This window comes from Aphelocoma coerulescens, chromosome 3 (assembly GCF_041296385.1).
Source record: "Aphelocoma coerulescens isolate FSJ_1873_10779 chromosome 3, UR_Acoe_1.0, whole genome shotgun sequence".
Taxonomy (NCBI): domain Eukaryota; kingdom Metazoa; phylum Chordata; class Aves; order Passeriformes; family Corvidae; genus Aphelocoma; species Aphelocoma coerulescens.
In genome coordinates, this window is record NC_091016.1 from 95,823,624 (window position 1) to 95,848,607 (window position 24,984).

Genomic DNA, 24,984 nt, shown 5'->3' on the forward strand with positions numbered 1-24,984 from the left:
ATAAGGCAAAAATAAGTCAGCACAGCAGACAGCTCTCTGGAATCAAATTTATGATCAAAGGCTATTCAAAACACTTCCTTGTAATGCTAAGGAGAGAGCAAAAGCAAGCAAGCAAGAACCATACATGCTGAAGCAATGAAACAAATTCTGGAAATCATAATGGTCTAAAGTGTATTTTCCAAGTAAGATAATTCTTTTTAAGCATATTTATGCATCAAAAATCTTTTGAGACATTCTATTTTCATATGCATCCATCTCTTAAATCAGATGTACATGAATTTTACACTAAGATATCACTGAAAACACAAAAAGAGTACAAAACTTGTAGATGATTTGTTGCTGCAATAGATGGCATTCAATTGCTTGATTTACCATCACCAGCAATTCTCAAGCTCAAGGCTTTAAACTTAGTGGTAATAAAGTTTCCAATTGGACCACATTCTTACAGTTCACAACTCTCTTACTTTTAAAAGATTTCTGATGTCAAATATTTTTCCTGTGTTACTGATCATGTTATTTTGTTTATGTTAGAGACTCCAGAGCAAAGCAGCACAAAGATTTTTCAAAAGTTGTATAACTAACACAATTTATGTCCATACATGATCTAAGAATATTGAAATATAACTGCTTAGCAGTGATGGGAGCTCATAAATTGGATGGCACTGAATAAAAGACAGACAAACTGAGTAAGACGGCTTTAAGCAGTACCTATCCAGTGCTCCACATGCATTTTGGAAGTTTTCTCAAAGACGCTGATGAGCTACTTCGGAAATATCCTGATCCCTGTCAAGGATCTGTACAGGACATGAAATGTGGAAGGCAATATGTCCAGAGATCTTTCAAGACAGCTGCAAGGAAAAGACTGCATTACTGTAAGCAAGGAAAAGACTGCATTACTGTAAGCTCAACACCAACATCTCCTCAGATTTGTACATTTGCATGAGTGATTAATGCTCCAGAAGCATATGCGGAAATGGCACAACAGGCTCCATATCCATGGCTCTTCTGCAAAGTCAAATATGCCCTGGAAAGTTCTAGTTTCTACGGTCTAGCTGGAGCAATGGGTAAAGCAGGTCAATGGTCACAAGGATCTTCACGATGACATGTTTTGATTTGGATGTACATTTAACAAGTTTCCAGTTGTGGATTTCATGACATGAAATTTCCATGACATGGCCCTGAAGCCCTGACCCTGCAGTACTCAGTATGGGGATGGGTATTAAAAACATCTCTGAAAGTGATTTGAGGTCACATGCTATACTAGCATGTAAATTTTTTTCAAATTTTTAAATTCATGTACATAAATGAAATCATGTTGGAAAACAAAGCACTGGACATTTCTAAGCCATGTTTTATATTGGAAGAATAATCTTATAATGCAGCAGTTTTCAAACTCATTTTCTCAGGCACCACTAAGGAAAAGGAGAACTCTTCCCACCAGGCAATGCAAAGTAGACCATTCAGGAAGTGCCAGAAAGCTGTTTTGATGTAGCATTCATACCACAAATGGTATCTATATCACATTTTGGGTAGCCTTTTACTAATTATTGCCTTACCTGTTCCAAATATAAAGAGAACCCTATTCCAAAAGGACAATCAAATTTATCAATAATGAAATCATCAGTGCTTGGTTTCCAAGTCAGTTAAAACTGAGGACAGCACAGTGATATTGGATGTGAGAAAACTGAAATTCCAGATAACCATAGGATACAGTTAAATTAAGAAAAACAACACGACTAGCAGCATTATTTATTCCAGTACTATTATCTTCCAGCTCACAAAATATGTGAGTTCATATACATTTTGTTGGATTATCACCACAAATACATGTGCTTGAAAAAAAGAAGGACGAATCCTTTTACAAATACCTGCTGAACAGTTTCATGTAAACCTCATTTCCAGTAAATCTCACTTTCATGACTCAAAATACCAGTAGCACTCATACAGTTGGTAGACTTCTTGAAATCTACACTTAGTTTTTTTCTCTGGTCTTTGAACATAAATTTGTGTAGCAATAAACACTTTTTGATTTACATAAGCATTTCTTTCTCTTTCCAGTCTAAACTATTTTGTTAATATACTGCAGGAGCATCTATAGAGCGCAGTAGCAAATGCTCAGCATATTGAATATCTCAAGCTTACATGCAAGACCAGCTATTTTAAAAAGTTTACTGAATATATTTAACATTTTAGGAATACTATTCACAATCTAGATTGCAAAAAATTAGTGCAAAAAACTAAACCAGTAAGGTTAAGCCATTTGAAAGTCAAATGTTCAAAGCAAATGTTGTCACAAGTATTTTACAAAATGTAATTTAAGAAACACAGTCACATGATTTCCATCACTATGAATTGTATACTATGAATCATATAATATGAATCATAAGAAAACAATTACTATAGAGGTTTGGCTATAGGAGAATGGACAAACCCAGTTTAATTTTGTGAATCTTCTGAATTTTCTGAATTACCTTTCTGCCTACATCCATTTTATTTTTTAGAACGCAGTCACTGATAAAGAAGAAAAAATATTTTCATAATAGAAAACATGAAAAAATATAGAAAGGCCAAGAATAGAGTAAATAACTCACCTTCCTTAGCTTGAGTCCCTCGAGCCTTACTGCCATGAGCACAATCTCAGAAGCATAAGGCCTTTCTGGCTAGCAGGACTCAAAACACTCATAAGCCATAGAATCACTGAGGTTGGAGAAAACCTCTGGGATTGAGTCCAACCGTTAACCTAACACTGATATCTTCACCACTGAACCATGTCACCAAATGCCACATTTTTTGAACACTTCAAGGGATGTTGACTCAAACCATATCCCTGGAAAGCCTATTCCAATGCCTGATCACTCTTTTGGTGAAGAAATTTTTCCTAATATGCAGTCTAAACTTCCCCTGGTACAACTTGAGGCTATTTCCTCTTATCCTCTAACTTGTTACCTGGGAGAAGAAACCTCACTAAAACCTCCTCTGAGGTACTTGGAGGGAGTGGTAAGGTCCATAACTCCCCAAGAGGCTTAATACTTTGAATCAAAGTACCTGCCACAGGTGGCAACTTATCTCTCAGAACCAGGAACTCTCCTGCTAAACTTCTCAAGTACACAGAGATCATCCACCCCTAAAATGTATATGCCAAAACAGTTGAGAAGTTCACCTTGACTGTCAAAGCATCACAGACCAGCAAAAAATAACCCCATAACCCAAACAGGACTCCATCACTTAGCATCCAGAACATAAATAAACTTTCAGTTTGGAGCTTCGTTTCCATGGCATTATAGAACCAGAAGCAAAGAGAAGGAAAGGACTTAACTTATTTGGATGAGTGACAGAGCAATCAGTTTTTGTTGCCATAAAGAGTCTAACTGCTAGATCAGGATTGGTTAATTTGTGGAGCAGATAGGTGACTGTCATAATATACCTTAAAGCAATCCAGTTACCTCAAACCTCCACTTTAGGGACAGATTTAATTTCTCATGCCATAACCAGCACTCTGGCTACAATCCAGATATACTAAATGGCTTCAGAAGTGTACCAAGAGGCAATTTAACTTGCCAATCACCAAAATGTAGGCTAACAAAGTGTTTCCTTCAACACATTTCTTCTGTTCTCACAGACTTTGCTGAACATCACCAGAAGGACAGTGCCTAAGGTCTCACACACACAGGGATTCTGATTAATCACAACTTCCAGTTGTTCTTGTATCATGGTTTGACAGATACCTTGAAGAAATGTGCCCAGAAGGCTGAGCTTCAAATCAGTCCTGATTGCAGGAAAGGGATCGTGCCACTGTATTCCATCTCTTCTCATAGCCTGAAAAGGAAGCAAGTTTCCCTCCAAGGGAGGACTACTACCCTTTTATTTAGAATTATAAACAAATACCTTAAAACTATCTCCTCTGATAATCTCAAGAATTTGTCCTGTCATCCCAAGTAGGTTTTAATATTTAAAAGAAAAATCTCTTAAGACAGTTCCCTGAAAAAGGATGGGGATGAAGGAACTAGGTAGACAGACATCAAATAGACAGATGCAATGGTGCTGATTATCTACTGTGTTGTGACTTTGAGGGGCCTGAGGTAGGGCTCCAAAGGGTCTGCATTAGATGCTTGACTCTCTAGACTGATCATAAGCACCAGCACACTGACTTCTTTCAACCCAAAGGCTGATGAGACAACAGGCCCCTTGTGGTGTGCCACCAGTCAACAAAACCTCATTTTTTCTTTGGCAGCCTACAAGAACTGCATCAGAAAAATCCACAAAACTGCTGAATTATGGCCAGAACATTCTCTGTTTTCTTTAGGGTGTTAAGGCTATTCTTATGTTACCCTAGAGCCACCAAGCCTTAAATTCTGTTCTCTGTATCAGCCTTCAGCAGATCCAACCTATTAATTCGCAAGAGCCTCCTAGAAGTCTACACCACTTACTTGTGCACCTATCAGCAACAGACTGTCACAAAAACACTGCAGCATTAGTGAATGGGAAATTATTTTGTCAGTGACAGTATGTTTTAAAAGTGACAGAGGGCAAAGTGTCACATTTGAAGACAGACTGAACAATTTTCACACTTAAGATCTTTGGAAGTCAAGGCCATATATGAAGCCTTACAGGTGTCTCACCATTTACCCACATCTTGAAAATTAAGTATATAAGCATCAAGCACTGCTCTGGGAGATTCTCCTGTTAAAATTCTCTCAAGTAATAAAGTCAATTGAATATTATTATTCTAAGTTTAGTTTTTCACTATGTCAGGTATGTTTGAGATAATCTGTCTGAAAAAACAGGACTTCCAACAGCCAAGTTTATCTCACTCTAAGTTAAACACCTAAAATAGGTCAAATGAATTGATATTGTTGCTTATGCATAACAACATGAGTAAAATCTATTGCTTATTTATTCTCTGAACCTTTTCCCAGGGAATTAAGTATAAGCAAAGGAGTATTGCAGTGGATAGGTTTTGGGAGTATTAGCAAGAGCGCCTCTGTTCTCTGAAGCCTCAAACTTGGGTTAAATTAAAAAAAAAAAATTTCTTTTTTCTTCTTCCTGTTTCTAACTAGTGACTCAGGGGCACATCTGCACAAAGCTCAGAAATACACAGTGCAAAAACAAAACAATAGCCATACTAAGGAATTTAACACCTCCAACAATAAATAATGTCTGTTGAATGCCTTAAGAGGATACACAAACAGCAGACACAAACAGCAGCAGCTCCTCAGAATGCTCTCCCAGCACTGCACAGTCTGCACCTCAACATCCTGAAATGTAGGAGATGCCTTTGCAAACAGAAGTGCTTAGAGCATTTTTATCATAGAATATGCTGAGTTGCAAGGGACTCATGGGAATCTTCAAGTCCAATTCCTGGCCCTGCACGGAACATCCCAAGAATCCCACCCTGTGCCTGAGGGTGTTGTCCAAATGCTTCTTGAACTCAGACAGATTTTCTGCTGTTCTCCACTTCATTGTCTTTAACTCTATGTACAGTGTTGACATAGAGAACACCACACTTAAGGGAGCACAAAAACAAAAGACTCTACAAATTTATATAGTTGATACATCACCCGAGAGACAGAACATGTTAATACCTTTCACAACACGAGGAAAATATTCACTCTAGCTCCAGAAAGGAGCTAACACACACAGCACTGGACTACTCCACACAGATATGACCACTCTGGCTAGCAGAAGCTGGGTAACTGGATCTCAGTTTCTTCATCTAGCTATGCATGTACAAAATACTTGCCTTTTTTTTTTATTTTCATGCTTGACAGTTTCGTATTTCATGGTAGTTCATTTTTAATTTTCAGCAATGGTATTTTATAAAGGCTGGATTAAGAGAGTCGTAATGTTCAGAAAAAGTACAATGTCTTGATATTAAATATGGTCTGAGTGTTGAGCTTCATGTAAACTAACAGGAGCTTTGGGATTTGGCCTGACAATGAATTTGCAAGGCGCTTAGCAAAAAAACCCAAACAATATTAACCATGGAAACTGTAATAATAATAACTTGGACTGGAAAAGCAGCGTAGCCTGGTAAGTTTAAAGCAAGATAACATCAGAGTAGGAGCTACAGAAAGAGCCAAGGGAAAACACAGCTTCACTCTAGATCAATCTTAATCTACAATGCTTTACAATAACTCTTTCCATTAATTCACATCTAGGAGCACAGTAAAGTAAAACACTGTCTATCTGGATCAAAACAAAGGTTTCTCCAGTCAATTAGAGGACTACAGTTGTGGCAAGAACAGACATCTACAGAAAAATATAACAACAAGGCAGCCATAAAAACTTCTCCTGTGGCTTTCCCAGACTCCAGCCTCTTGAAGTCCAAGAACTTTCAGACAAATAAACTGACACACTCCATGGAATTTTACTCCATTAATTTTCTAATACGTTTTCAGACTTTTCAAGTTCTGTGACAGTGTTCAAACTGTAATATTGTAACAGGAAGAACGAGCCCTTTCTATCCTTTTTGAGCTTGCTATCAGATAGGTTTGATACTCTAATTCATGCATTGAAGAGTAAAATAAATAAATAAATCCTTATTAATATTTTCTGCTCCATTCTGGACTGTACAGAGAACAGAACATGACATCTTTTTTTCTTATTTGTGCCTTTTTCAGGTTGAAGTCCACATTGTCACATCTTAATTGGAAGATGCCCAGTGCTCTTGATCACCTCTGAATCTTTTCTGGTATTATTAGATTCACACTGAGATGTGAGAACCAGAACTGTATACATCATTCAAGTTGCAGTATAGTACTGATTCATTAAAAAATGGTGACATTAAAATGCTTTTGCTTTGTTCCCTATTCTCTTCCTAGTAATTCCTAAATACTATTTGTGTATTTGACTAGTACTAAACAGTGAGTCCATGTTTTCCTTGACCTGTAACTCCAAGATCACTTCCCTGAGTAGTAATAGCTAGTCCAGTCTGGCATGAAATGCATAATGCTTCCTTTGTTTTCCTCTTCATCTTCATCACTAGACTATTGCTTTCTCAGAGTTTTACATACCACTTGACAATTCAGTCCCTCAACATTGCAAAGTCCTTTGAACATCTTTGCAGCCTGTTCTCCAGTTTTCTACCACATATAACTTAACATCAGCAACAAATACCTTGATTTTAACTCATAACTTTGGTGATATACATCTACCTCCCATTTTTAACAAATCACAATTGGAGACAGAAATAGTAAGTACAAATAAAAGACAGTTTCCTAATTTTATATCCTGTAAACCCACAGCTTTTAAGCCTGACAGCAACAGGCTGTTTCCTCAGTATTGTGAGGGTTGTCTCTGCACTGAAGATGGTAGATATTAGACTTACAGACTTCCTCTAATACAGGTCAGTAGCACTGAACCCAGTAAGTGCACACAACTGTCTTATTTTGCACACTAACATTCTGAAATGAAGTGAATACACCGGTAGGCTGGCATGTCTTCTTAGTCATGGCTATTCCAAATCTTTGATTAAGAAGTCAGTGGCGTTTATCTCAAGCTCTACCAAGCAGACTGTTGAGTGCACAAGAGCTCTTATCTAAGCTTGCAGACCACAAACTGGGCAAGTGGAACAAGCAGCTTCCTTTAACTCTCTATATAACCCCCACTTCTTGGAAAAAAACCCACCAAATAAGCACATCTGCTGAGAGTACTATTGATCTGATCAGCTTTTTCAGTGTTCTACAAAAACATGGCAGTGCAGGTAAGACATTAATGTTCTAACAGAAGTGCTCTATCCTCCCATTTCTGTACAGAATCACAGAGGAGCCACTGACATAACAAACACTTCCAATGAGTTAAATCACCTATCAACATACATACATACCTTTTCACCCGGCAGACCAGCAACACCATCCGGTCCTTTCACACCCATCTCACCCTACAAAACAAATTGGTCAATTAGAAGCTCTACAGACTTCTGAGGTTAACAACAACTACTCAGGTCATATCAGACTCATGATTTTTTAATAATGCAACCACTGTGTAGGAGGATGCCTCACATGTAACAATAAAATCAGCAAAATAAATACTTTTAAAAACACCTATAATGTCAATTAAGAACTTCATCAGACAAAAACTTGCACATCCACGTTTCCATAAAAGTAAGTCCACTAATTTTAAAGGAACTCATCGCAACAGCAGACTGAAACCAAGAGGGTCCATTTTCAGTTCTACAGTGAGAAAGCTCAACATGTAATAGAGATTTCTCTAAAGTCATGTGCCCACCATATTTTTGAAAGACATTATGTAAATTCCTCTCTCCCTCCCTTTTATCCCCTCAGAGAAAGCAAATCCCAAACCATAAGCAATCTATAAGAAAATCTTAGTTTTGAGAGACAAATTTTGAGAGACTGATCAGGAGAGTTATAGAAGATCCCAGCAGCTGTAAATTGGACCATAAGTCTTAAAAATGACATAAGAAAACATCAAAACCAGAAATTTTTGCTAAATAATGTCAAGTATAAGGTTTAAAAAATTTAAAATAAAAATCATTTGAATGCTAGAGGAACACAACAAAAGCACTGAAACCATATACTGTTCATTTAAAAACAAAGCAAACATTAGGTCTGTCTACTTCTACCAAGAAAAGAGCATTCTTCATCAAGAATAACATCATAACTCTGTTCTGAAATGAAGTTATTGATCTTTCTGACGTTGAGAAAGGAGCAGTAAGATTGGCAAGAAGTACACAACAACAGTTGTATCAGAATCATAAAGGCTAAAAAAACCGTCCAAGATCATCAACTCCAGCCTTTGACTGCACACCACCATGTCAATGAGACCACAGCACTAAGTGCCACATCCAGTCGTTTCTTGAAAGCCTCCAGGGAAAGTGACTCCACCACTTCCTTGGGCAGCTCATTCCAATGACTGAACACCTTTTCTCTGAAGAAATTCTTCCTGATGTCCAACTTGAACCTCCCATCACGCGGCTTGAGGCCATTTTTTCTTGTCCTGTCACTGGCTGCCTGGTAGAAGACACTGACCCCCACCTGGCCACACCCTCTTTTCAGGCACTTGGAGAGAACAATAAGATCACCCCTGAGACTTCTTTTCTCCAGCCTAAATACCCCCAGCTCCCTCAGCCACTCCTCACAGGACTTGTTCTTACTGAACATGCATGCGATCCCCTCACCCAGACCATGGATAAAGATATTAAACAGCTCTGCCTCAAAAACAGACCAGTGAATAGCATGAATCCACTGTCACTATGAGAGATAAAGGTTACCTTATCTAATCATCCTCAGAGTGACTCTCTTATCTATTCCTCTGTTCCCTTATGCCACTTGCCAGTATTTTAACAGACCAGAACCACGTCATTACCTTCAGCAGTGTATTTTTATGCACTGTAGAGTCTAAAATTACACAGCCTGCTACACTCCAGGAAGCCTTTAGCCTGTATGACTTACTAGCCAATTAACCAAGGTATGTTTACACTTCTGTTCCACTAACAGCAGACAGACTCCCCATCTTGAAGACAATTATTTTCCACTGCAAATTAGATCTGCAAGTTATGCTTCTGTCTTCTAGTTGTGATTTTAACACCTACAGGCTGAAAGGTAGTTTTTTGTGCCTTTATGAATATAAATATTAGACACTATAGGTATCTAATAGTATTCATTCAAACAGCATGACAGACTTAAAACCAAAAATACAGGAAATGCATCTTAAATTTTTTCCTTAATGGCATTTTCTTTTCCTTCTGCAGACCTTAAAGTCCTTCACAAAAGTGAAGAATAAGTTGCCAGAAAAACAGCTTTGTGAGGTGGTGAACAGTAGTAGTACAATGCTGACATTTATAGGTTATGACGTACACGCAGTGTAACAACACCCAAAGGTAGAACCATGAGCTGTAAGTCTACTCTCACGATTTACTAAGGGTGACAGTGAAAATCCTTTTCAACTGAGGATAAACTATTTATTGAATAAAATACTTAAGCCATAGCACATTTTTTCAGAATGTGAACTATTGCAAGCAATAAGATAGCTATTATACTTCTGACAATATTTGTTTTGGTAAAATCACACAGACAGTGTGGAAATTCAGCAGGTTAAAATTAAAAATTAAAGAAAAAATGCTTCCGTCAACTTTCCATAAAGTCAAGCCAAACAAATTTCTTAGAAAGTATTTGCAGACAGCAAACATACTTCTTTCCAAAGACACCAATCAGCTTTCTATCTGGAGTGGAAATAATCCTGCACATCTGAGACTGCCTGCAGTATTACACCTGTGATCGTTTTTTTACATTAATGATTCAGAGACCTTCAAAAGCTCTGACCTTTACCTCTGCACCTTGCAGTCTTTATTCAGCACACCTGCTGTAGAACTAGAAATGATATGCTAGTAACAGACACAAAATACAGTAATGGACAGCAAAGACAAATAGCCTAAATCCAAATGTGGGATAGAGAAAATGACAAACAGGTAATTAGTTAACAAATTACAGTTCTTTCTCATGTAAAACCAAAACCCATTCTTTTAAGACATATTTTATTTAAACTCATTATTTTGTCTCCTAAATTGCATGTTTATTTACAATATATTTACACTATTACATGCTGTGGGATTGATTTATCACAGTAACATTTAATCTTGTAGTGACCAGAGAGAGATGATGATTTTAGTACTAAGATAAAAGCAAACGCATCTAATGCTTTAGGCATTAACATGGCCTAGAGCACACACTGTTAAGGTATTGTGCAGCAACATTGCAAGTCTCCAACGAGGACATGTTAGCTCAGATAAAATGAGTGATATACATCAGTTGTCAAAACACCCCTCAGCCTTAATCAGGTTTGGTTTGATAAGATTTGATTAAGCAAATTAGCTTTCCCTGTTGTCATCTCTGTGTAGTCATGTGTGCATTATGTCGTGGTTTAGCTCCAGCCAGCCTCACGCAGCCATTTGCTCATCTCCACTCCCTTGGTGGAATGGGAGAGAAAATTGGAAGAGTGAAAACGAGAAAGTTCGTGATTTCTGATAAAGACAGCTTAATAGGGAAAGCAAAAACTGCACACACAAGCAAAGCGAAACAAGGAATTAATTCACTGCTTCCTGTGGGCAGGCAGGTGTTCAGCCATCTCCAGCAAATCAGGGATCCATCCCATGTTATGGTGACTTGGGAAGACAAACAGCATCACTTCAGATGTTCCCCCACTTCCTCCTTCTTCCCACTGCTTTATATACTGAGCATGGCACCATGTGTAGGGTATGGAATATCCCTTTGGTAGTTGGGGTCACCTGTCCTGGCTGTGTCCCTTCTAACTCTTTGTGCACCCCCAGCCCCCTCGCTGGTGGGGTGGGGTAGGGAGCAGAAAAGGCCTTGACACTGTGCAAGCACTGCTTGGCAATAATGAAAACATCCCTGTGCTATCAACTCTGTTTCCAGCACAAATCCAAAACGGAGCCCTGTACTGGCTACTGTGAATAAAATCTACTTTGCCCCAACTAAAACCAGGACACAACATCACCAGAAATATCCAGATAAAAAAAAGGTGTACATTAGCAAAAAAGAAAAAATGAATTCACATTCAGAGAATATGTTAAGAGAAAGAAAACATCCCAAACACATCCCAAACGCAGCATCATTCCAGGGTTTCCCTACTGCTGTGGGAGCAGCAGGGAGTATGTAGACCAGTAAGTATCATCCCTGTTAGTCCCAGCAGAAGCCCCCAGGTGTGTCTTGTCCCATCAGTGCAGGAGCTCAGCCTCACCATAGCCTGAGCTGGGTGTTGCTGGTTTAACTCCTGCACCAGTGCCAGTCACTTCTGGCTCCCCTGGTCCTGCTTCAGCTCTGGAATGGCCCCACTGGGGAAGTGTGACATTCCCCCCACACCTCTGAGCACCTCAGAGCACTGAGGACTTGCTGCCACCTTCTCCACTACTCAGGAAGACTTAAACTCATGACTGAGATGAATACTGGAATGGCAAATATGGTAACAAAGAAAATCAGTCTACATTTCAGAATTTTTTAAAAGAAAAAAATTAATTTGCATTACTAATGATATTTTCCCTTATTAATTGGATAACTTGGACTATTAGATGGTAAAATAAAAGTAGGACTATCCATAAATTCTTAGGTAAGCATGAAGCATTTCTTTCTGCTTACTGTAAGTCTATATTCTACTAAGTGTACTGGAAATTCCTGACTTTGTCATAACTGACAACCAGCCATATTTTGCTCCATTTTCTTCTTTTTCTTGCATTCCAGCTTCTAGGTCCCTATCAATGACCTCAGCAACAAAGACTGAGCCAGAAAGGATCATAGTTGGAAGGTTGCATAGTAAAAAAGGTATGCTTTAGGTAGAATAAAGTCAACTGGATTTTAAAGGCGAAAGTCAGAGTAGCAGGAAAGAAAGATTAGCAAGGAAAATAAGCAAAGAGCAGTTCAGACACTTCATTTGTTCTCCAGGAGTTCTTTTTTCATATCGTTCTATTAAAAATATTTTCCTAGTGCAATAATATATTGCATAAACCTATCTCTACCAATCCCAAAACAGCCTTTTAAATGTCTTTTTCCTTAAGTAAAATTTAAATTATTGAAGTTGGATAGCAATAAAGTTTTCTATGGTGTGCCTTAACAGGCATTTTAATATTTGAAAGCACTCTGCCTCTGGGTTTTTGGTCCCTACTGCACTTACAGCGTTAACCAACGACCTATTAACACAGCTCGGATTGGTTTATTGTTATAGCAAAATATTTAATTCTGTTTAGATTTCAATTTAAAATATTTCATGGGCACTAAGTCTACTTGAAAGAAATAAAAGTAGAAAACAGTTACTTTTTAGCCTCTTTGAGAGTGAAAATCAGCTTGTAAATTCTGTCATTCATATTCTGCCTTTCTTAAGAATTTCTACATATTGAGGACAAAACAGGACCTTTTACAACATTATCAAAAGACATTTCCTAACAACAAATATGCTTGTAAGACTGAGTAGCTACATACCATGCTGAAGTAGTACAAATTGCAACCAAATAGAAAACATAGTAAATTTCTCACTCAGATCAGCAGAAGAGAAAAACCAGCTTCAAAGGAGATATCAAAATGTGGTAAAATCACAGGAGACTTCCACCTGACTTGTGTCCACTTGCAGCTTGTGGAATACACTGTGCTAAGAATCAAGCTGCCATGAGAATAATACAGCATATTATTTAGAGACAGTCTAAATTGTACACTTAGCAGTAGCAAACAAAGTTGCTCCTGGTGACTTTTTCAGTTTTAATTATTGAGAAATTAAAGAACAGGAGGTGGTCCCTTGCTGCAGAAGCTGATCTCCCAGCAAAAATATCCTGCAGAGCAAACCAAATACTTCATGCCTGAAGTACTGGAGATAATAGTTTTGAGTGAAGAATTGTCCTCATGAAGTCACAATGGAAGGCCAGGTATACAAACAGGAAAGCTACTCACACAAATGGCATAGTTTAGATCGGTGATGCTCCTGTGCATTCAGATGCACAGTGTGCCAGAGATATATCAATATCTGCATGAGTGCTTGTTCCAGTGAAAATATGGCACTTCAGTCCTTTGGGCCTGCAATATACTTCAAACTTTCGTTCAGACCTGTTCAGAGGTACTAAGATGAGCAAAGAGTACAGGAATGAAGTGGAAACAGGCTAATAATAAAATTCAAGATGCCTAAAAATGGCTTGCAAGCTATCATACTTTATACTAGTGATCGCTTATATGTTTCTAAACAGTCTGACCTTAGGGAACAATGATGTGAGACTGAAGAAAAGGGAAATTTTGAAGGGCTTGAACATAGCCTAATATCAATTTGCGTAGATAGAGACTTCCTTGTCAATCCCATAGCAACAAAAAAAAAGGCATGTAAATTCAATGATACAATTAATTGAAGTGAATATGAAATTGGAATGAGATAAAGTAAAATAAAAGGAGAAGAACTTTTGTGCTGAAAAAGAGATAATATCAACAGAAACAGAAATTTCTCATGAAAGAAAGTAAAAAATTAACATTTTCACTTGGATGCTGCAATTGCAAGTACATTTAAATATCGTTAGTTGGATGTCTATAGTGATGTGATTTAGAAGAAAAAGAAACAATAAAATAAGAAGCTGAGCACAAGCAAAGTGGGAAATATGTGCTTAGGAACCACACACAACTTAGAGAAGACCTGGTTTTTTGTAACTGGCCAGCAAAGTTATCAAGAGGATGCCTATTTTTTGTATAGCAGGTTACAAAACACTCAGCCAAGAGTCTGTTAGTTTCCTTTACATAATCTGACAATAAATCATGTATCCTACATGTCTGGAATGTTCTGGAGTCTTTCTGCCTCTTCAGGTCTAATTACTGATGTAACAAGGCCATCATTCAGAAGGAATATTACTGAAAACTTGCTTAAATGCAGAGTCAATGAGAAAAATGGTACTAAAACCTCAGAGAATGTTGCTTTCAGCTGCATCATGGCAGGCACTATTCAAGACAGGATTTGTTTGCTGCCAAAGGTCAGTGACCCAATCCTGATCACAGTTATACTGTGCCCTCCATCCAACCCCCCTTCTCCATCCCCCCCAAAAGAAAAAAACCCACCCACTGCAAAGCTAGGGAGTGACAAGTATTGGTGGATTATAAGCAAAGTTCAAATTAAGTAGCTTTCTACCTGCTTGCTGTACTACCCCTGACTTTAACCTGCTGATTCATTCAATTTTGTGAAAGGACATTCATAGATGTCAATATACTCTCTTTAGGCTAAACTGCTCAGTGCAGCGGGGTTCATTGACCCTTAGATAGTTCCATGCATAGAGAATCCATGCAATGAGGCTCTCTTTGTAAAACAAGTGGGAGAGGAGAACCAGAAGTGACCATAGGCACTTGCATGCTTTATTTAGAGGCACTATGCTTAGCATGGTAAATACTACTAATTGGCTGGGAAATGAAATGGTAAAAAACCTCAGACTTGTGAAGTCTCCTCTCCCATCTTAGTAGCAATAATAGTCTAAAAGGATCAGGTCAGGAGCAGAAGAGCAGTTTCCCACACAAATGCTAAGGAACTCCCTATGCTGGTGACATAGGCTAAAACTAAAAACTGACAATTGTTCAATGCACTCAGACCGAGGATCAAAACTCCATGATTAAGTCTGTAAACTGACAGCAGTCCTAGGTTCAGCTGGACTATAGAAACTAACATGACTGATCTGTTTTTTCACCTAAAGATACAGCTTGTACCAAAAGTGAAATACATATTTGAGGGGAGGAGTTGTGGGGGGGGGCAGTATACTATCAAGGAATATTCTTAATTTCAATCAATTGTGTCGATAAGCCTTCTCAGAACTGGGCCCTTTTCAGCCAGATACTACAGCTGTAAGAACAGCCCTGGCTGTCTTCACAAACTATTTCAGATCACATATTAAATGGTGTGCTGCAAGGTAGGATGCTGGGTTAGGATACCTCCGTCCTAACCTCTGGATTAGGACATTCTAGACATCTTCCTTTCACACTGCATTCCCCGAACTCAATTCCTATCTCATGGTCTTTCTGGCAGATTTACAATAGTTTATTCAATTTTCCCGCTCTAATAGCACATGGAAAACACATTCCCAGACATGTCCTACTTCAGCATCCTCCGACAAAATTTAAGGAATGGAGAGCAAAGGGAAAACATCTCATATGTTGACCTATATTATTAGGAAATCCCCAAGCTACACAGCATAAGAATGTTATGGTAAGCATTACAGAAAAATTCAGAACAGGCCCAAGGAAAGGACCCATTGGACCATCCTAGAGCCTTGCCAAGGTCAGATTCCTCTCTCTTCATAATTAAGAGAGTTTCAGGTATGAGTGTTGTCAAAGAATATACTGAGCTCATATTTCATACCCTCCTACTGATGATTGCAAGGATGAATCAACCACATGGGATTCTGCCCATCAGCAGTGATGTACACACATGATATGGAAAAATTCTTGCCAAACTATATACATGACTTCTGTATAAGGCACAGTGATGGGGCTGGGGAGGCATGTGCTTCCCAGGCAGGTTAACTGTGTTCCACAGAATTTATGGGGTGACCCCAAAGCAAGGCAGCTGTAAGATGCCTGACAGGAAGCTCACACATAGAGCCAGACATTGACTGATAAAGGATCTAACCTGTGTTCAGGCAGATTCCTTCAAGGAATAACAGAATCCACGTAATTCCTATTTAAGAAAGATAAGCCAAAATAAAGACTTGAAAGAGAGAATTCAAGTGATATTTTACCTTTTCACCTTTCTCTCCTTTCTGGCCTGGTAAACCAGCTACTCCTGGCAATCCTGCTTCTCCCTGATTTTAAAAGAAATAAAAAAGTCAACAAAGCAGATCTAAAATATATTTGGTTTTGTTTCCTGTCTTTGTCACAAGTGCCTAACAAAGCAAATGACTCAATAAATATAGTGCGACACCCAGGAGAAGTATTAAAAGAAAACAAACACTGTGTAGAATATAATTTATTTTCGAGTAAAAACATTTACACTAAATGTAATGCCTAAATATAATTCTCATTTTAACCATGGTACTTCTTTGGGTGTATATTCAAACAATTAAACCTTACTGATGTCTCAAACTTTACATTAACTAAATGCAAAATGTACTGTTTCTTAACTGGGAAATACAATGTAAGTACATTAAAATACTACAAACCAGTAAGACTTTTTCATGACTGCAAAAAAAAAAACAAACCCGACTGGTATTATACCTAGCAGGGTTAAAAAGCATGATGCATTAAAAGGCAATAGGAAAACTTTATACTTTATTTGGAAAGCAGTAGCATCTCTGTGTAGGTTCTTGCTGCATTCCTGGAAGCGAGTATATCTTGCTGGCATGAGCAGTCACTGGTGCTGAAGTCGTAGCCAGTAACCTCTCCTCACGTGGGCACTAGAATAAAGAGATTTTCTGGTTTTTGGTCCACTTTGGTTAATAGGTAAATACCATCCAAACACTAGTTTTAAGTCACCTTCTGTTTTAATACTCCTGTACAAACCATATATGGAAAGTGACAACAATTTCCAAACAGAGAAAAAAGCTGTAAAAAATGAATTCTAGATATTGCAATCCTTCTGTTCTAAAATCGATGCCTGTTAAAACTGATATGACTGTCCCACTTCTCTCTTCCGAAAGAGCCCAGACAGAGGAAAAAAGTCTCCCAAAATTAGTAGTGACACAGAAACAAAAAATGTCCATGGGGAGAAAAAACCAGTACTTCTCAGCCTCGTCCTGTTCTCTCCCCCACCCCAGAATGCAAAATATAAAAGTGAGTGCTAAGGAAAACTTTTTTTTTTTTTTAGTTAAACACTTCTGGCATACCTAGTTAGGGAACAAACAAAAAAACCCTGAAGCCAAGATTCACCTGTCTGTGACTCCTGAGAACTGAGCCAACCTGAAGAAATACTACAGGACAAGCCAACAGAACCTGGTAAATTTCAGAAACTCTCATTAAAATGTAATGAGGTTTCTTTCAAGCCTTCTGTCAGAGAAATTCTCACAGGATTTACTGTTTAGTGTAGAAATTTGTATCCAAGTATAAATTTCTTCCCTTAAATTACTTAAAATGTGGCTGTTATAATGGGTAAGGGAGTTGTGAAAAAATAAATCCAAAAATGTAATGCTGGTTTCAATATGACAGTAATTAACAAGTAGTCCACCATTTCTTACATCTTAAACATAAGACCTACAAATGAAACTGATGATGTTTTTAGCTATATAGCTGAATGAATGTTTAAGTGTTTATTAAGTGTTGAGCTTTTTGTGTTCATATATAATTAGGGCTTGTTTTGCTCTTGTATTTTTTTGCTACTGGGTCATAACTGCTCAATAAATTGTATTTCCAAGCACCAAGTGGAACCTACAGAAATTTCATTTGTTCCACTTTTTCATAAGCTTATACATTCAAGAGAAAGCCTGCATTATTATCAAGAATATATTTAGAAATATATTTGAACCATTAATCCTTATTTAAAATTGAAATTTCCCCCTGAAATTAGATGATGTATCTTTCATGCTTCTGAGGACCAAGCCATTGTCAGTTCCCACAGTCTTCTGCTCCTCTGTTCTTGGGCAGATTTCTCTCTCCAATCCAGGTACATTCTCCTCTATCTCTTTGTGGATGAAATCAATCAGTCCTTCTACTTGCTCTGGGTTTTTTTGCTGACTACAAGCTTGGTGGTGATGGCACTGTCCACTGTCTCAGAGGAGCCTGATCTTACAGACTACTTACAACTAGCAGGCCAATAATTTAACACAATGTCTTTCTGAGGCTATTTGTGGTTTGTGTTTTTTTGTTTTAATGGGCTAGATTGAGCAAAACAATTACATCTACAACTTCAAGCATTCCTATGGTTCTACCTCTCCCAGTTTACACTGATTCTGTCTATCAAAACAAGAGGGACAAGTGAACCCTCTAAACTAAATCAGTGGTTTCCCTTATGTTAAACAATATATACATGTCAGGATGTACATTATAAAAAAGAATGTATTTCATAGAATCATCAAGGTTAGAAGAGACCTTCAGGATCAAGCCCAACCACTATAACTTGCCAATTATGAAAGACCCATTCCTCCATCTTAGTGTATTAAAATAAAGAAAACTCAACACTGTCCTATTTTTCTTCTCTTCCACTGGCATGCAGACTCTTTTATGGACTTTTTTTATATTATCTGTAAAGCTTCATGAGATGCAACTGTTGCTGAAATGGCCTCTGTTGTTTGAAACCATTCTCATCGCAGTGATTTGTTTCCTATTCTCCAAGGCTTCTTCACTTACTAATTAGATATTAATCAATGTTAAGAAATGCATTTAAAAAGCACTAGCAGCACCTAGTGCCTTTCGCTGATGTTCCATTGTACCACTTATTTAGGCAGCAAGAAACTATGCACCATGACTCCAGATATGGAATTCATTTTTAGAAGGTAATTAAACTAACACCTCTATTGAAATTTCTTCACAACTCTTAGGTAAGAAACAACAAAGCAATTTCTTTTGTATTAACATTTGAATATTAACAGACAACTTACCAAGTCTGCAGATATTTCACAACACGTATCTTCTGCTGCAAGTTGTGAATTACAATATACTGCTATGTGGTGAAGTTCAATCTATTAAGAAATACAAAAGAAATTAATATGAGTTGTAAAAAATTATGTGTTAAGGCATGCTTTTTCTTATCTTGGCGTAGTAAACTTTCTCTTTGAAACACTGCATGTTTCTGAAATGCTAGAAAAAGACAAATACAAAACAATTACACAGCTCCTCATTTAAGGAACAAATTATGCAGTCTATTACTTTGATGTAAATCACATTTAAGACTTCATTTATTTTCATGTAAGTTGCATCCATCTGTATTGGTTTGCTATATTACACAGGTATTTTAGCCTTGTAGACATCCTCTGCAAACCTTCTTTTCTGGAATGGAATTTTCCTCTGCAGGGAACTAGAGTAAAGATTTGATAAGCTCTCTATCACATACATCTATTGCTTTGGAAAGATCTTTGCCTGGACATTGCCACTAAAATACCTGAAGAGCAAAAAATCACAAATTCTGTACATAAAGCTTCTGTTTCAGAGACTTGGGGTAGATTGGTGAGATGAGAAGCAGGTAATGTTCTAGCTAGCTAATCTTGTCCTCATATGCCTCTTTCTGTGTCAATTTTATATCCTCTTAATCTCCCTCTTGCACTTGGTATTGAGAAAAGTGACTGTTGGTACAGGATCCGCTCTGCAGCCTTCATCAGTTTTAAGCCCATAATGTTTTCCTACAAACGTGGAAATCCCAATTGACAACTTCCACTCAGAATCATCCGGCTCATGCCTTGCAACCAGCACAAAAGAAACTGCTCTTTCTCTGGCATGCTATTTGGAAATGAGGAAACTATACACACATTTCAAATAATGTTGAACTCAAGTCTTAGAAAATAAAACAAAGTGTGAGCTTGGCTCCATAAAATAAGAGCTCTGAGTCCAGGCCAAAGTGCTTAGTGCTGCCCAAGAATGATTCCTCCTGCAGCATTAGCTTGCAGTTAGAATGTGCTATTCTCCTCTGGAACCCTACAGCGTACATAACATCGCTGAAGCTTTCTGATGGTCACTATAAACTCCAAGGCAGATGCTTTAACCCCGGTAGCTGTGTGCCAGTGTACTTAAACTGACATTTCCTGAGGATTTCAAATTACCTGTCGTGAGCTCCTCACATGAGGAAACAGAAGAGACCATCCCTGGGACAGAATATAGCCCAGAATCTTATGGGGCTTCCTTGTGTAATTCTTGTAATTCTGCAGGAAACACACCTCCAACCACTTCCTAACCCTTCCCTTTTGGATAAGGGAGAGACAACTTTGAACAATGTGCACTTATTTCTACATAGCTGAATTATTCTAGAACACCTCAGTACAGAGGTAACCCCTAACTGTTTTGTGTCTTCCCTGTATCAAAGACAGACAAAGTGTAACAGATGACTGATACAAACTTATAAATAAATCTTACTAAAAATGAAAGAAAAAAATTAGCACTGCAAGTTATCCTTAAACATAGTAATAATATGTCTATGATAATTAGGTGCCTCTCTCTCCAAATTAAATACAGGAAAACAGACTCCTTAAACCAGGACTGAGTTCTATGCACGTAACAGCTTTGTCTTAGCAGATGGTACAGCATTGAATAATGTTTAGAGAAAAACACTTAAGGACTTCAAATTAAGAATACACACTCAAAAATAATGACTGGGTTTGAACATTTTATCTACATGATTCTTTATGACTGTGTTAGTAAAAGCATGGCTAAAACATTACTTCAAGTTGTCTGTTTGTCCTTTCATACTACTCACATCTACAGGCTTATCATCCGCAGCACGAGAAGCAATCAGTGTCCTTCCCTGCAAGTCAATGGTGAATTTTTCATCAGTCTGCTTTCTCTCAATTAAATTACAATCCAAATAGAGGGAAATGATCCCTGACTGCACGCTAATACCAAGCTTATGCCACTGCCGATCAAACAATGGATATATTTCTCGACTCTTAAAAGTGTAGTGCAGTATATTTCCCTGAGCGGATTTGGTCATATACTCCACCACCTTTTTTGTACCATCCAGGAGGACAGAGATCTGAAAACAAGACAAAATAAAAGAAGTGGTTATGTAAAAGTTATAAGAAATAAGCACATACATAAACTATATATAATAAAAATATTTCAACTACATACACTGGGCAAGAATTATGTTATGAAGCATTCTTCTACGTAACTTGGTAACTAAATATCAGCTATAAATCATAACACGCATTTGATTCTATTTTGCAGTCTAAACTGAATAGATTTTGCTAAATTGCTGTCATTCCTGCAACAAATTATCAATTATTTCAGAGCAGTCTGTCTATTTCATATAAACTTTAGCTAAAGCCAGTGATGAAACATCCATTATTATATATTATATTAATGGGGGAAAAAAGAAAAAGAAACTTTTTGAAGAAATAAATCAAAGATGACTCTAACCTCAGGTGTGTCATACTGATTTAAAACTTGCCATATATACCAACGCTCTTTCTTGGTACTTCTCCGTACACGGAATGTGGCAATTAGGGAGTATTCTTCAGGAAGCCCATTTGGAAATACTTGCCTGGAACAGGAGGGAGGAAAAAGATTTCTTGTTATTCTTACAACAAGCACTGCTTAAATGGAATGAACAAAAATAATACCTGGTGAAAACAAGAAGCCAAACACTTGCTCCCACTCATACAAATTCACAGGCCTCGGCATTCAGAAGTTTTTCTTCTCAAAAGTACAATTCAGTCTCTTTATAAGAATAAATGACTGAAAATCTTGTTAATTTCTTTTTTAGCATCTGTGATTAATATAAATAGGAGTCTAAAAAGAACTGATGCAAAATGAATGTGAATGCCCCACATGAAAGTACTTTAAAATACAGCTTTTCACAATTTATCGCTTGGGATACTTGAGTATGTTTTGTAGAGGGTTTGTGGAATAATCCCCATCCTTGGGGACTTTCAAAACACAGCTGGACAGGGCTCATAATAACCTGATCTAATTTTCAAGTTGGTCCTGCTTTGAGCAGGGATTTGATCCAGTGACGTCCATGGGCAATGATTCGGACATCCTGAGCATCAGAAAAGTGGGACTTTAGCAAGCTTGACAAAAAATAAGGAATGTATTTCAGAAAAAATGATTTGCTGTTGTTTGATTTTGTTATTCCTTTCTTACCTAAAATGCGTCAATATCTCTAAAAAAAATCTGGCCTATATCACAAAATGCACTGCAACACCACTTGTATGAACTATTTGAAAAGTCTGTACTTCACAAAAACCAAAATATATACCTCAACTCTACAGACTTTGGTAACCATTAAATATACACTAATTCTGTAGTAAATAAATTAGCATGGTACAATCAACTTATTTCATTTGAAGCTTCTGCATTTCAAATAATTTCTTTTCTAAGACAGAGGTGAGAAAATTAAAACCACAGATCTCTATGCAGCAAAGGAGTAGCTAAAGTGTTCACACTGCTGTTTGCGACCAGCTAGCCATGGTGCAAAAAGCATTCCCTGGATCAGAGCTCAGGAAACCTGAGGACCCCCACACAGCAGAAAAATTTCCTCCAGTTTATTTCCCACAATCATGTGAAGTAAATGGCTTAGTTCTAAAAAAATACTAATGGAATTATAATTATACAGCAATGTGCTATAAAGCTTTTATTAAAAACAAAACAAAATAAAACAAACAACAAAGGTAGGGGGAAAGAAAGAGCAAAGCACTACAGCTGATGAAACAATAGCCCCACAACCCTCCTGGAAATTATTGTACTTAACTTAGGATCTCAGGAAAAATGCCTCCTGTGCAGAGAAGCCTGCTCTAAATCCTGCCAAAGAGCTTCTTTAAGGACTAGCACCTATTTAAGTCCCTTATGTGGGAATCACACTTCTTTGGCTTATTTCCCACAGCTGATTCCTGTTTTATCCCAGGACCAAATTGGCTGCTGTCCCACATTGTTAGTGGACCCATATGCTGTTGTACAGCTATAGATGTTGGAATGTCAAAAGGCAAGGCAAAAGAGAATAGGCTTGGCTGTACTTAGATCTAGATTTCATGCTATGTATTTCAAATGTAGCATAAAGAATATGCTTTATGATTTATAAAAAAATGCCTTCACTGGGCATGAGTGTGTCTGCAGAACAATAAACTATCTGGATATGGGATCAGCCCTTTGGTTTCCTGCACCCCAGGCAGGCTAAGGAGATGGTATCTCAGGTTTACATCTGTAAGCTAGACAGGATATCTGGCTGTGGGAGCATCTGATTAGCTCTTCAAAATCAATTAACTCTCCCAGCTACGTTCCATATTGGGACACAGGGGAATCCACATTAGTGGGCAAAGGATAGACAATTGTGGAAGAGAAATGATCAGGAGTCTTCATCAAATGAAAGGAGGGGAAACCATGATTGCTATGGTAAGTCTGGAAGGCAAGGTGGCACTATTTTACACACCCACCCACCCGCCTCCATCGCTTTTTACTGCACGCCTTCCTAACACTTTCAGAGCCATCTAGATCTATGACAGTACTAAGTCTTGTAAAATTGTGTTTCTTTCAGAATTTTCTCAAATAAGTTTGGTTGTGTGAGTACATGTGATATAAATTTACTTTCCTTAACTGTTTATCAAACCATTTCAGGAAACAAAACAAGAGCTAAGGTATGGGCCAGCATTACGAAAACCAACAGGAGTTCACTATAACTTCTCTTTGAGCTGACAAAGAAAACTGTATTGGGAGAAATGAGAAAAGCAGACAACATCTATTTAATTCCTGAGCATTACTGATTTCAGCAAAGTCAACCAAAGAGACAAGTTTTAAGCAGAATTGAACTAAGGATAAATTCAGTTAGATTCACAAAATGACTTAGGTAGGAAAGTACCTCTGGAGGTCAATGGATCTAATCCTGTGCTTAAAGCAGGGACAACCCGAAAATTATATCAAGTTGCTGTAAATCCTGTCCTGCTGAGATTTGGAAGTATCTGGAATGGAAATTATTCCACAATTCTTTGGGAAACCTGTTGCAGTGTCTGGCCAACAAACAGCACAAATTTAATATACAACTACCATAAACCAGAGAGACAAGAGAAGCAGTATCTTTATTTTGAGAAGAGTTATCATTGATACCTACATGATGATTCCTTGGTGACCAAAAAGTCATTAAAAGATGTGTTGAAGTATACACTTAACAGTCAACCCTTCTAGCCAGATGGTGAATGTGAAAAAGAACAGAATAATGGGATGAAATACCCAGAAAACTGCAGGCTATCTGCTACCACACACAATTTCCCCTATGCTCTTGGTCCCTGAATGGCTTCAAGTGACTGTAATAGAATAAAAAAGCATGCATTGGGCATTGAAGTGCCTTAAGTACAGATGATTAGTAAGATACTTCATTGATATTTAAGTATTATTACCATAGTATCTTCTACTCTGTAAAATCAGTTAAAAATCCTCAAAAATAGGCAAAGTGTGTACATGTTTTAAACAATAAATATATAATGACATTTGATGGGAAAAATTAAAGAACAAAAAGAAAAATGAACATAAAACCTCATGCTGGAACATGAGAAAAGCCAAACCAAAATTTCATGGAATACTGAATTTGAAATTCAGAAGTTCTTTGAATGTTTAATATACTGTTTCACCTGATCACATCTACAAATTTTAAAACCAGAGAAAACTTACAAGGTATTGTGTACAGGTGAAACCAATTAAGGAGCAGCATTAAATGTTAATAAAAAATTCAAAAGCAAGTTGTTCCACACATCCACAGCCCAAAAAGTACTCCAACACAGACTATTCAACCTTTCCACCTGGCACAATATTAAAACAATAAGAAAAGGAGAGAGAAAAAGGGTGAAGGAAACCTAACCAAGCTCACCTCAAAGTCTACAGATGTACATCCAGAACAAACTGAGAACATGAACTTAGCATAATAGATCATGGTGTCTACACCAAA

General features: G+C 37.6%; 1 protein-coding gene across 1 annotated transcript in view; it reads right to left on the reverse strand.

Moving 5' to 3' along the window:
• The window catches only part of COL19A1 (collagen type XIX alpha 1 chain), a 185,008-nt gene that overhangs the window by 133,351 nt on the left and 26,673 nt on the right, over nucleotides 1-24,984 (reverse strand). Inside the window, exons 5-10 of the mRNA XM_069011349.1 lie at nucleotides 21,471-21,594; nucleotides 20,809-21,084; nucleotides 19,004-19,084; nucleotides 16,742-16,867; nucleotides 16,214-16,276; nucleotides 7,826-7,879 (exon numbers count right to left, since the gene is read on the reverse strand). Of these exons, the coding sequence (XP_068867450.1) occupies nucleotides 7,826-7,879; nucleotides 16,214-16,276; nucleotides 16,742-16,867; nucleotides 19,004-19,084; nucleotides 20,809-21,084; nucleotides 21,471-21,594 (724 nt within the window). The remainder of the gene's footprint in view (nucleotides 1-7,825; nucleotides 7,880-16,213; nucleotides 16,277-16,741; nucleotides 16,868-19,003; nucleotides 19,085-20,808; nucleotides 21,085-21,470; nucleotides 21,595-24,984) is intronic.